Here is a 14,211-nt window from a genome sequence, read left to right on the forward strand (position 1 = left end):
CCTTTGCTCCAGGTGGATTGAGACCAATTGATGCATCTTAGATGGCCACTCTCCAGGGATGCAGAATGTTTTCTTAATAGATTTTATTATGCCAATTAACTTAGATATCCCCTGAAACCATGGTCCCCAAACCCTCGCCCCTGCTACGCTGCCCTTTGAAGCATTCAGTTTATTCAGGAAAGTTCTTTGCTTTTGGTTTAGTCTAGTTGTACTGACCTTGCCTGTATTGTGTGTTGTCTTTCCTGTGACCTAAAGTAGTTCTTATCTACTATCTAATTAGTGAATACCCCTGTCCTGCTCTCCCTCCCTCCTGCCTCTCGTAACCATCAAAGAATATTTTATTCTCTGTTTAAATTATTTCTTGAGTTCTTATAATAGTGGTCTTATACAATATTTGTCCTTTTGCAACTGACTAATTTCACTCAGCATAATGCCTCCCAGATTCCTCCATGTTATGAAATGTTTCACAGATTCATCGTTATTCTTTATTGGTGCATAGTATTCCATCATGTGAATATATCATAATTTATTTATCCATTCATCCATTGACGGGCACCTTGGTTGCTTCCATCTTTTTGGTATTGTAAACAGTGCTGCAATGAACATGGGTGTGCATATATCTGTTCATGTAAAGGCTCTTATTTCTCTAAGATATATTCCAAGGAGTGGGATTGCTGGATCGCATGGCAGTTCTATTTCTAGCTTTTTAAGGAAGTGCCAAATAGATTTCCAAAGTGGTTGTACCATTTTACATTCCCACCAGCAGTGTATAAGTGTTCCAGTGTCTCCAAAACCTCTCCAACATTTATTATTTTGTGTTTTTTGGATTAATGCCGGCCTTGTTGGAGTGAGATGGAGTCTCATTGTAGTTTTGATTTGCATTTCTCTAATGGCTAATGATTGTGAGTGTTTCCTCATGTATCTGTTAGCTACCTGAATGTCTTCTTTAGTGAAGTGTCTGTTCATATCCTTTGCCCATTTTTTAATTGGGTTATTTGTCTTTTTGCAGTTGAGTTTTTGCAGTATCATGTAGATTTTAGAGATCATGTGCTGATTGGAAATGTCATAGCTAAAAACTTTTCCCCAGTCTGTAGGTAACCTTTTTACTCTTTTGGTGAAGTCTTTGGATGAATACAGGTGTTTGATTTTTAGGAGCTCCCAGTTATCTAGTTTTTCTTCTGCATTGTTAGAAATGTTTTGTATAGTGTTTATGCCATATATTAGGGCTCCTAACGTTGTCCCTATTTTTTCTTCCATGATCTTTATCATTTTAGATTTTATATTTAGGTCTTTGATCCATTTTGAGTTAGTTTTGTGCATAGTGTGTGGTATGGGTCTTGTTTCACTTTTTTACAGATGCATATCCAATTATACCAGCACTATTTGTTAAAAAGACTGTCTTTTCCCCATTTAACTGATTTGGGGCCTTTGTCAAATATCAACTGCTCATATGTGGATGGATTTATGTCTGGATTCTCAATTCTGTTCCCTTGGTCTATGTATCTGTTGTTGTACCAGTACCAGGCTATTTTGACTACTGTGGCAGTACAATAGGTTCTAAGATCAGGTAGATTGAGGCGTCCCACTTTGTTCCTCTTTTTCAATAATGCTTTACTTATCTGGGGCCTCTTTCCCTTCCATATTAAGTTGGTGATTTATTTCTGCATCTCATTAAAGAATGTCCTTTGAATTTGGATTGGAATTGCATTAAATCTATAGATGGCTTTTGGTAGAATAGACATATTTATAATGTTAAGTCTTCCTATCCATGAGCAAAGTGTGTTTTTCCACTTACGTAGGTCTCTTTTCATTTCTTGCATAAGTGTTTTGTAGTTTTCTTTGTGTAAGTCTTTTACATCTCTGGTAAGATTTGTTCCTAAGTATTTTATCTTCTTGGGGGCTACTGTGAATGGTATTGATTTGGTAATTTCCTCTTCGATGTTCTTTTTGTTGGTGTAGAGGAATCCAACTGATTTTTGTATGTTTATCTTGTATCTTGATACTCTGCTGAACCGTTCTATTAGTTTCAGTAGTTTTCTGGAGGATTCCTTAGGATTTTCTGTGTATAAGATCATGTCATCTGCAAATAGAGATACTTTTACTTCTTCCTTGCCAGTCTGGATGCCCTTTATTTCATTATCTAGCCCAATTGCTCTGGCTAGAACCTCCAGCAAAATGTTAAATAAGAGTGGTGATAAAGGGCATGCTTGTCTGGTTCCTGATCTCAAGGGGAATGCTTTCAGACTCTCCCCATTTAGGACGATGTTGGCTATTGGCTTCGTATAAATGCCATTTATTATCTTGAGAAATTTTCCTCCTATTCCTATTCTGCTGAGAGTTTTTATCATGAATGGGTGTTGAACTTTGTCAAATGCCTTTCCTGCATCAATTGATAAAATCGTGTGATTCTTGTCTTTTGTTTTATTTATATGATGGATTACATTAATTGTTTTTCTAATGTTCAACCATCCCTGCATACTTGGTATGAATGCCACTTGGTCAAGGTGAATTCTTTTTTTGATATGTTGTTGAATTCTATTAGCTGGAATTTTGTTGAGGATTTTTGCATCAAGTTCATGAAGGATATAGATCTGTAATTTTCTTTTTTTTTGTGGTGTCTTTACCTGGTTTGGTATCAGGGATATGGTGGCTTCAAAGAATGAGTTTGGGAGTATTCTATCCTTTTCTATGCTCTGAAATACCTTTAGTAGTAGTGGTGTTAATTCCTTTCTGAAAGTTTGGTAGAACTCTGCAGTGAAGCCGTCCGGCCGGGGTTTTTTTTGTTGGGAGTTTTTTGATTATCTTTTCAATCTCTTCGTTAGTTATGGGTCTATTTAGTTGTTCTACCTCTGTGTTGGCTTAGTTAGGTAGTGTGTGTCTAGGAATTCATCTATTTCTTCTAGGTTTTTTAATTTGTTAGAGTACAAGTTTTTAATAGTAATCTGATATGAGTCTTTTAATTTCAATTGAGTCTGTTGTAATATCACCCATCTCATTTCTTATTCAGGATATTTGCTTCCTCTCCTGTTCTTCTTTTGTCAGTTTGGCCAAAAAGTTTTTGAATTTTAAGGGAGGGGAATGTAATTGACTATAAAAGAGTAGCATGAGGGAGATCTTTGTGGTGATCGAATAGTTCTGCATCTTGATTGTGATGGTGGCTTTACTAATCTAAGCATGTGATATGATAACATAGAGCTATACGCACGTATTCTAACAATGTCAGTTTCCTGGTTTTGATATTGTCCTTTTCTTGTGTTAAGCTGTAACCAGTGGGACAACTGGGTGAAGTATACATGGGACTACTGTGTTCTATCTTTGCAACTTCCTGTAAGTTCATAATTATTCAACATTAAAAGTTAAAAAAAAAAAAAAGTCATGCATTTTTAAAAAGTAGTGTATTCAGATTGGCAGATTATCCTCCAGGAAAGTTGGCAGCTATTTCTATCATTTCCCTCCCCTAGCCCTCGCCACTCAACGCCAGTGTGTAAAAACCACGTATACCAGACTGGGTACCCTCATTCCTTTTATCCTTTGCCAGTTTGATAAATGAAGATTGTATCTTATTTATATTTCTTTAATTGATGGCAAGGGAGAACATTGTATCCTATCGCGTAGGCCATTTGATTTCCTGTCTAGTGCCAGTTTTTCTGTTGGGCTGCATGTTTTTTCCTTACTTGTTTTTAAGCACTTGGAAACATTTGTAATTATTTGTATAATGAATACATTAATGCGCTGTCCTTCATATATTTTGTTAATAGTTTTTCCCTTCAAGGCCAGTTTCCTCTCAACTTTCTCAAGGAGATTGTAGGAGGTCCATTCTTTGATATTTTTAAGCTCAAATAATAGTATTAGGAAAGTCTTTGGAATGTCTTCATCAATCCTCTCACAGTGACTTTACTGCAATGTCTGGGAGCCTGCGTCTGCATCTAGACCCTCTACTCCACTCAGAGAACCAGGCAATAGTCTTCATCGACCAAAGAGGGCTTGCCTTCACCTTTTTCATAAATTCTGCCAGTATTTATATGGGTCCCAGATCTTGATCAGTGATGAGTGCTGAGTGCTCATGGGGGTGTGTGGGGGCAAGGATGTGGTTTGAATTCTATGGTCCTCACTCCCTACTCAGGCCCCAGAGATTCTTGCTGCCCTACGATTGGCTAGCACAGGCTTGGGCCAGTCCCTGCCAAGGTATCAAAAGGCTGCAGATGTGCATGAGAATCTCAGAAGCATCAAGATCTACAAACATTAATCATGACTGGGCAGTTAAGGCCCTCCTTTCTTTTCTCCCTTCTCCTGGCTGGTTTTGTGCAGCCAGATCCCAAGCCCGAGAAGGTGAAGGTGAGTGATCTCCAGAGAGGGTGGAGAGAGGCTCAAAGTGGGAATTAGAATTACCCTCTGTCCTGCTTCTAGCTTCCACCCTCCAGTCTTTTTTGTAGGTCTCGAACCCCTGCTTTCTTTTTCTTTGAAGGTTCTACTAAACCTTTCTTCTTTTCTCCTTGAATCTTCTTTACGTCTATAAATGGGTGTTTCTTGAGTTGAATATGGCTAGGGGAGAAAGTCTCCTTACTGTGGTTCTTTCTCCCTTCTTTCCCCACCTGCGGGTTGACTGGCTACCATGCCAGCCACATCAGTGTCTGAGTCAGAACTGGGTCTGAACTGAGTCAAAACTGGGTCTGAAGCACGGGGCAGTGATGGGCGTCAAGGGGCAGTGAGGCCCGGGTTTAGATGAGTGACTGAACTCCCATCTCAGAGAGCTGCTCTGTGGGAAACTCACCAAAACGAGAACAAAGCTGATCTGCAGGTTTTAGGACTGGAGTAAGTCAGAGAGTTACCAGAGAAGCATAAAACAAATGGAAAAAAATAACCAGAGGGCTAAAACAGCTGGATTTGGAGTCAACAATTTTGGATTCTGGCCTCAGTTCTATTCTCAACTGACGCTCCAGTGACTTATTTTAAAAACACGAGTGTACGGTAATGGGAAGAAATTACAGGGAAGGATAGCGATGAACTTGATGACTTAGAGGCAAAATAGAGACATGAAATTAGGGCTGGGCAAACTTTCATTCACATACAGGATTATCACTTTTGGCCTTGGACTTCACCTCTGATAGCTTCTGCTTTCTCTTTTTGAATTTGCGAGTGACAGTCCCTAATTCATGGGTTTGTGAGCAACAGTGATTATATACATAATGTTTTCTTTAAAAGGCAGCTCTGGCAAGATCCACCCCTCTGAAATTGACTAGATGATCTCCAAAGTGACTTTCTAGTTTTAGGAATTGATATGACTTTTATGTTACCCAGTGCTGCTTAATTGAGTCTGGAGACCCTGGACTGTAGAATTCACTTAATAAAAAGCATAAAAGGTAGCTTGCTTTTCTCTTTAGCTCCACTTACTTCCAAGCCCTCTCATCCCAGCTCGTTAATCTCTGCCCTTTTTCATTCCTGCATGTGTTTTCTGGGGGTTTTACATGAATAAGAGGAAGAGAGATTTGACTTGCTCGTTGCTGAAAAAAAAAAAACCCATTGGATTTCAAGTCAAAAGTCTAAGTTTCAGTCCTGTCAATAACACCTTAGACAGTTCTTGTTGTATTATTCTTTGAGTCCTTTGAAAAATTATACAGATGTTAAGAATTGTTGGTACTAACATTACCATTTAAAAAAATTTTCCAGATGAATTGCTACAAAGATGTGAAAGGCACCATCTATGATTATGATGCCCTCACTCTTAATGGAAAGGAACACATCCACTTCAAGAAGTATGCAGGCAAGCATGTCCTTTTTGTCAACGTGGCCACCTATTGTGGTCTGACAGCTCAATATCCTGGTAAGAATTCATACCCAAATCTCCTGGGACTAGATTTGCCATCAGGTTATGTTCTAAATTATAATTGGAATGATATTCTTATTCTAATTATGTATTAAAATAAATATTCATGATCATGTGACTTCTTCCCCCATGTTAAACCAAAAAACCAAACCCATTGCCGACTCACAGTGACCCTATAGGACAGAGTAGAACTGCCATAGCTCTTAACCACTGTGCCACCAGGGCTCCCCACTATGCTAAAACCAAAACCCGTTGCTGTTGAGTCAATTCCAACTCATAGCAACCCTATAGGTCAGAGTAGAACTGCCCCATAGAGCTTCCAAGGAGCGCCTGGTGGATTTGAACTGCCAGCCTTTTGGTTAGCAGCTGTAGCACTTAACCACTAGGCCACGCTGGTTTCCCCCCACTATGTTAGGAGTTAGCAAACTATTGTGCACAGGCTAAACCTGGCCTTCCTGTTTATATAAACAAAGTTTTCTTAGAATACAACCATGCCTATTTGTTTACATATTGCCTATGGTTACTTTGTGGAAACCCTGATGGATACTTTTACACTACCAGGCAGAACTGAATAGTCGTAAGAGAGACAGTATTAGTAGTTGTGACAGAGATCATTAAAAAAAAAAACCCAAAACAAAAAAACAACCAGTTGCTATTAAGTCGATTCCAATTCATGGTGACCCTATGTGTGTAAGAGAAGAACTATGGTCCGTACAGTTATCAGTGGCTGATGTTTTGGAAATAGATCACCAGTTCTTTCTTCTGAGGTCCCTCTCATAATCTAAGTTATTTACTATCTGGCCCTTTACAGAAAAAGTTTGCTAAACCCTGCCTTGCTCTGCTCACAAGAAGAAGGTAGAGAAAACATCTTTCTTACCAAAAATAGAAAGTGAATAGTCACAACCTGGTGTGCTACTGATAGATCAGTGGGCTTATAATATTGGAGAGGTTTTTCGGTTTGTCTGTTTATTTGTTTTTCATCCTCTTTTGCATCACTTTTTTTTCCATTGCTCCTTCTCTGGGAGGGGCCAGAGGGCATTGGACTAAGATCCTTTCTTAACCCATAGCATTTTCAGGGAGTCTAGTTTAATCTTAGTTTAAGTATGGAGCTTTCTTATCAGATATTGTCTGATCAACTTATATCTGAAAACTAGGAGCCTCTCAGAAGATTCCAGAAGTCTCCTGGCAAAACCAGGAGAGAGTATCAGTGCTTTTGAGACTTTTCCGGGATTATACAGGCACCTTAGACGACAGGGAAAAGAGAGTTGGGATTTCTATATTTGGAGTCGCATTAGATTAGACTGAGGGCTGGTTGAGAAGGCTACAATAGAGGCAAATACTCCCCTGCCAACCTCAACTCCTCCTTCAAGTGTAGTTTTCTCCCTATCTATACATTATTCAGGAAAGAATTTTATGTTTCTGATATTCCAGGCCAGGTAGTTTAAGGATGATTGAATAAGGAACAGGATGGATTATACCAGAGACAGATGCATTTTTTGTATTTAATCTAGTAAGTGTTTTGTTTTCTCTTTTTAGTTATGTTGTTTTGAATGGATAATATATTCACACAGCTCAAAATTAAAAAGGAACAAAAACATTTAGTGTGAGAAGTCTCCTTTCTTCCCTCCTTTCAGACAACCAATATTATGTTTACAGAATAGATCATTTTTTCTACTTTTCCCCCAGTTTTAGCATACTGTAAATACTATTTGTCACTTTGCTTTTTTAAATTATGAAAGTGCTTTGGAGTTCAGTCCATTTCCTCATTCTTTTTTTAAGACTGAATAATCCCATTGGATCATAATTTATTTTACCAGTTTATAGGGTCTTTAAAAATCAACTTATTCAGTCATATAATTGGAATCATACAGTATGTAGCCTTTTCAGATTGGCTTCTTTCACTTAGCAATGTGAACTTTAGATTCACCATGTCTTTTTGTGGCTTGTTAGCTCATTTAATTGTTGAATTCCCTCGTAGAGGATGTACCAAAATTTTTTTTTATCGATTTACCATCTTGGTTGCTTCCAATTCTTGGCAATTATGAATAAAACCAAAAAACCAAACCCATTGCTGTTGATTCCAACTCATAGCGACCCTAAAGGACAGGGTAGAACTGCCCCAGAGGGTTTCCAAGGAACACCTGGTGGATTCGAATTGCTGACCTTTTGGTTAGGAGCTGTAACTCTTTGCCACTATGCCACCAGGGTTTCCATTATGAATAAAGATGTTATAAATATTTTTTAACGATCAATTTATTCAGTTCCCATTCCACACATAACAGATGAGAAAACTGAAGAATAGTTGCCCAAGGACAGGAAGACAGGCTTCCTCATTTCTAGTTTATTTCCTAGTGGACGTGATCATCCACAGTTGCTGAAAACAAGAGGAAGGGATATAGTGAGAGGGACTGAGGAACCATGTGGAAACAGGAAATCAATCTCTATTTTGAAAATAAAAAAGACCAAGAGGAGATATCAGGGGGCTGAGCTGAATCCCAGTGGAATTATCTGGTGTTTATCAGGGAACTAAAAGCTTCTAGCCCAGAAAGGGCTGACAAAGATGATGGTTGTTAAAGCCTGAGCAGACAAGTTGGAAAACTTCCTGGCAATGGATGAAAGCAGTTGGAAGTTTGCCTTCTAGACTATCAATGAGAATGTCTGGGGAGAATGCATATTTAACATCCTGAGGATTGTTGAAGAATACCAGGAAGCTTGACTTAGACTTCTCTGGTTCTCTTTGCCTCTGTCAGGTTTATCCCCCTCCATTGGGGGTGAGCCAGCCTTTTCAGGGGAGAGAAAGCCTTAGTACTCTTTGTCCTTGTCTTTTCCTTCAAAACAAGAATGATTTAACCTACCAATTAACCAACAAGGGAAAGCAAAATGATGAGCAGTGATGTTCAAACCGTGCTTAAAAATCACCTGGTGAGCTTTGGAATCATAAAGCTGACTGGCCTCCAACTCAGAGAAATGGAATCAGGAAAACCTCTGGAATGGGACTTAGGCATTCCTGTTTTTAAGGAAGGGCCCCCAGCTGATTCTGATGTACTGCAGATTTGGGAAATAAGGTGCTATAAGAAAGGGCATTTGGAAGTGTGTCCAGAGATTCAAGATCTAGCCTCAGCTCTGCCACTAAAAGTATCTCTGATCTAGAGATTTTTTCCTCCCTGGGCCTCTGTTTCCTCATCTGGAAAATAGGTAACTCCAGAGATCTCTCTCTGCGCAAGGCAGGGTCTCATGTTGTCCCTTTTCTACCTGCAGAACTAAATGCACTTCAGGAGGAACTGAAGCCCTTTGGCCTGGTAATATTGGGCTTTCCCTGCAACCAATTTGGAAAGCAAGAACCAGGAGAGAACTCAGAGATCCTTCCTGGACTCCGGTGAGTGCCTACATGAAACCCTATAGGAGGCTCCTGTCTACTTTTTCCCTTCTCCACAGAGGTCCTTCCATGTTGGAAACTTCCCGAGTGGGGTGGGGTGACGTGGTGGTAATGGTGGATCAGTAAGCTCAGGGCATCTACAAGTTGATATTAACTCTGGCCTACCTTAATGAAAGTCTAGCAATGTCAGGGACTATCTCTCCATCCCTGGGTAACGAGGTCTGCATGGAGTGGTGGAGGGGCAGGAGTACAGAAATAACTGGTAGAGAAATGGTGGGTGGGGCAAGGACAGGGAATGGAATAGAGAAAAAATAAATTATAGAACTCAAATGCAAAATACGGTCATATTGTCTCTCCCCATCCTCACCTACTGTATATCCACCTTTTCCTGCCCTTTCCTATGACCTCAAACCCTGGTCTCCCATTATAACTTTCTCATATTCTGGAGTTTCCTGGGAACATTATGGCTCATTGCAGGTATGTCCGTCCAGGGGGTGGATATATACCTAATTTCCAGCTTTTTGAAAAAGGAGATGTGAATGGTGAGGAAGAACAGAAAATCTTCACCTTCTTGAAGGTGAGTGAATTACTGACATAAGCCCCCTCTTGCTTCCCTAATATTCCTAGCATTGGGTTGGTGTGGTAGAAATGGACCTAAGGGCCCATTCCTAAAGGTGGGATTGGATGCTTTGGAGAACAGCTTCAGATCAGCACAGGGATTTGGGTTTCATTTGTTAGTATTTTGAGGGCTTTGGCTTCATGTGGTGAAGAGAGTTGTTGTAGAGTGGTAGCTTTTTACTGTGATCAACCTCTTGCTCATTGATACTCATTAATTCGTTTTGCTTATTGACATTCATTAATTCATCTTTCTCATTGACATTCATTAATTCATTCAGGATACATTATGGATTGCCTGCTATCTACAAGGCAGTTTGCTAAATAATAAGAATAAGAATTGTAAGAATAAATAATACGAGTAAGACATAGTTCGTACCCTTGGCAAGTTCGTACTGGAAAGGGAGACATAGAAATCAACAGGTATAATACAATGTAGTAAGTACTTTGTATGAAACACCAACTTTTAAGTATAGAAAATGCCAGAGCTGAAAAGGCACCAAAAGGTCACCCAAGTGAATTATTCATAAATGCTGAATTCTAGGCCAAGACTGGTTCATGTAGAGATTTTCATATATTCTCTTTAAGTCGAGGAAAACAGGACAATGTAGGGAGAGTTTCGGAAACTCAACTTGTCTAACTTACAGGACTGCCTTTTATTCTAAGATTATGACCCACACACAATTTATTCCACAATGATCTTTTTTAAATGAAACAATGAAATGATGCTTTAAATTTTATTTGACAAAACAAAATATTGGTAACTCTATGTTGGTTCCAAAAGATATTTATTGAAACGCTCCTGGCCCATGGATCCCGAGGACCTGGAAAACCACACTCAAATCCAAGCTATTCATTTTTCAAATAAGGAAGTAAAAAGTGGGAATATGGGTGACATAGCTTGGTGGTGTAGTGGTTAAGTGCTACAGCTGCTAACCAAAATGTCAGCAGTTCAATTCCACCAGGTGCTCCTTGAAAACTCTATGGGGCAGTTCTACTCAGTCCTATAGGGTCACTGTGAGTTACAATTGACTCAACGGCAACAGATTTGGTTTTTTTGGTTTAGCTTACCCATAGCACCATGTGATGGGGGCAGGGAGAGAAACAGAGAGAAGGAATAGATTTTTGCTGTAATATCTACTGTGGGATCCTTGTTTATTGGAATGGTGTTGATTCAGAGAACTTATGGATATTTTTTAATGAATTAAAGTATCTAGGGATAAGAGGGAGTGGATTATCTGTGGGTGAGAATAACCTTTTTCCATTTCTTTGCTTTAGCACTCCTGTCCTCACCCCTCTGACATTTTGGGTTCATCCAGATATATCTTCTGGGAACCTATGAAGGTCCATGACATCCGCTGGAATTTTGAGAAGTTCCTGGTAGGATCTGATGGAATCCCTGTCATGCGTTGGTCCCACCGGGCACCAGTCAGCACAGTCAAGGCAGACATTCTGGAGTACCTGAAGCAATTGAAAACGAAATAGGAAGTCCCAGAATCAGGGAAAGGATCCATCTTGCTTCTCACCTAAAGATCTGTTCAAGAAATATTCATCTTCTCATCACACTCTCTTTCTAAATGGCCTCCACTTGACTAAATCGCCTCTATACTGTCCACATTTTCCAAACTGCACAAAGTAGGTTTATATTCTGATGATTACTGCTATTTCTCCACCCAAGAATATATAGGCAAAGAAAAAAAACAATGGGAACCCTGAATCCTCAGACCTCTGCTAGAAATTTAAAAATTTATGTCCATTAAAGGAAAATTATCCTTCCTTGAGGATGGTTCAGACTGCCTCAGTATCCTGAAGAGGAATGTCCCTAGACTCTGACTCCCTGTTCTTTCTCTACCCACAAGATGTAGGAATAGCAATGAGGTGACAGTCACACTGTCAAAATTCCACATCATAAAGTTTTTTCTCCCCTAGGACAAACATGTATCAACTCATTTTGGTTTAGTCTTCATCCATGGACTCCTCCCCCTTCCCCTCACCCCATCCAACACCTGTCATTCTCCTGTAGGAAGCCTTAAGTTACAGTGGGAACAGGAACCTACAGGATAGCAGGACCCATAGCATCTCTCTGAATTGAACCCTACAAGAGCTTTCTTTAGTGTATAATACTTAGTGCATTCAGGTCATGACACCTGAGCAGAAATGCCTTCCACACTTGGAAGGATGTGCTTTCCCTCTCAACTCTAGACTACTCAGCTTCAGAGCCAGTCTTGCTACTATCTCCAATAAAATGTTTTCTGCTGCACCTGGGATTACTGATGTGGTTTTTAAATCCTATCCTGTGCTCAAACTCATCTACCTCCTCTTTCTCACTCTATCATAGATGCTGTATTACCCAGATAACAGCCTCCCACCCTCAGGATAGAAGGAACACTGAACATTTTGAATACTAATAATGTGGCAACTCTGTAGGTCAGATTCCTTTCACCTGCCCTTTCCCGCCCACACCCCTATCAGGGTTTGTTGTTGCTGCTCGTTGTTGGTTTTTGTTGTTAATTTAGTCACTGACTTTTCCAAATTATTTTTATAAAGTCTGGATTCTTTGTCATGTGTGGTCACTGAAGTCTCTGTTCTATTAACTTAGTGGTCAGCTAGTGATTTGACAGTGGTTTCCTTAAACAACTGGAGTTAAAAGATAGGAAAAAGGAAAAAAAGAAAACTCTCCCAGCCTTTTCATATTGGCTCTGTTCTGGGGCATTCATTCAATGTTTGGCCATGCTGTCTACAACTCTTTCTTAGCCTTCACTTCCTACTTGCACAGTTTGAAGATCAGTCAGAGGTGAAAGCCTTTCGTGAACATACGTCCAGCTCTAGGCATATGCATGGCCTTCACAATTCCATGGTATATGTGGGGAAATTTAAAAGCCTTTATTCCTCCACATATCTGCTTTTCCAACCTCTTCCTTCCAAGGTTTTTCAGTCTATTGCTTGTCCTGACTTTTATCCCTCTTCCAGGCTACTGAAGCCAATGCTTTTGCCTTTAAATGCTTTCAGCAAGCACTGCCCCAGGCAGCCACCCCAGTGCAGGGAATCCTCTGAGTTCACCTAAACAAAGACAAGCCCTTGTGCTGGCCTTTCAAGAATTCATCAGGCAAGTTGAAACACACAACCACAACTCTTTGAAAATTACGGCCTTATTGCTTCCTCTGGTGTTAGTAACCTGCACCCAGAGTGCAGGCTGCTGTCTTTATGGCTGCCACCAGTCTGGAGCTGGGGGTGGAGATAATAATTGAGCGGTTTAAAATGCCATAGCATTCTCTTACCACAGTACAGCAGCTTCTTTCTTCATTAAGCTTTCCCTTGGTTGTAAGTTTTTACTTTGAGAAAAACTTAGTTTTTCTTTGTTTTGTGAAAGTTCGTTCTGACAGTTTTTGCCAGGTTATCAACTGTTTTTGTGGAGGAATGGAGCTCTGAAGTTCCCTACTCTGCCATTTTCAGTGATGTCACCACTGATGTATATATTATTCCTGAAATTTGAGCACTGTACACACACACACACACAAGCACATACAATATCTTGTTCTATGAGTGATCAGGAGCCCCTGGGTGGCACAAATGATTAGGCACTCAGCTACTAGCCAAAATATTGGTGGTGCAAACCCACCTAATGGCACCTTGGGAGAGAGTCCTGACAATCTGCTTCTGAAAGGTCACAGCCTTGAAAACCCTATGGAGCTCAATTCTACTCTGCACCTGTGGGGTTGTTATGGGTTGTAATCAACTTGAGAGCAACTAACAATAACAACATAGATGACCTTTTTTTTCTTCTGGTGCCAACTCAATCACTACCTAGTATTCAATTGACTGAATTCAAATCCTGGTACCGCAAACTACAAATTTCGTGACTTAGGTAGGTAGGTAATTAATTTCTCTGTGCCTCAGTTCGTCATCACTAGAAGGGGTAGAGTAATAATGCTTAGGAGTGCTAAACAGGGAGCTGCATGATCTTTGCCTAATTCATAGTTTTGTCATCTAGAAAGCAAGAATAAATTTGGACACCTTCCCTACATAGTGTTTAATGAGTGGATGAAGTTGTGTCTCTGAAAGTTCTTTGAAAATTACAAAATGGAAAGGTTGTGGCCAAAAGATTTCAACACCAGGAATAGAGCTGGGACAGTATGGAAGAGGCACACAACCATTTCCCACTGAGTGAAGACTACATAAGTTCTTCTCTGAGGATATAAAAGGAGGCAGCAGAGCAGTGTAAGAGAAAATACAACTTAGGTTTTGAAGGCCATTATTATGTCCCAGTTTGGTTAATTATAAGTGACACCTTGCATAAGTTCACCTTCTATTCAATATGTGGCAGGTTGGAATGTTCTCGGTAAACACTTGTGAGATAATTTAATGAAAGCAGCCTGACCCTCAGGATCTCAATTTT

At 39.9% G+C, this 14,211-nt stretch overlaps 1 protein-coding gene across 2 annotated transcripts in view; it reads left to right on the forward strand.

Annotated features, from left to right (window-relative positions):
- The window catches only part of LOC126077429 (epididymal secretory glutathione peroxidase), a 39,225-nt gene extending 26,862 nt beyond the window's left edge, over nucleotides 1-12,363 (forward strand). Inside the window, exons 1-5 of one of the 2 annotated variants that reach the window (XM_049886903.1) lie at nucleotides 4,118-4,329; nucleotides 5,668-5,821; nucleotides 9,083-9,200; nucleotides 9,678-9,777; nucleotides 11,094-12,363. In XM_049886903.1, the coding sequence (XP_049742860.1) occupies nucleotides 4,249-4,329; nucleotides 5,668-5,821; nucleotides 9,083-9,200; nucleotides 9,678-9,777; nucleotides 11,094-11,300 (660 nt within the window). In that variant the 5' untranslated portion in view covers nucleotides 4,118-4,248 and the 3' untranslated portion in view covers nucleotides 11,301-12,363. Of the gene's footprint in view, nucleotides 1-4,117; nucleotides 4,330-5,667; nucleotides 5,822-9,082; nucleotides 9,201-9,677; nucleotides 9,778-11,093 lie in introns of those variants that run through there. The other variant, XM_049886894.1, reaches the window with a different exon arrangement.
- Nucleotides 12,364-14,211: the final 1,848 nt, after the last annotated feature.

This window comes from Elephas maximus, chromosome 1, assembly GCF_024166365.1.
Source record: "Elephas maximus indicus isolate mEleMax1 chromosome 1, mEleMax1 primary haplotype, whole genome shotgun sequence".
Taxonomy (NCBI): domain Eukaryota; kingdom Metazoa; phylum Chordata; class Mammalia; order Proboscidea; family Elephantidae; genus Elephas; species Elephas maximus.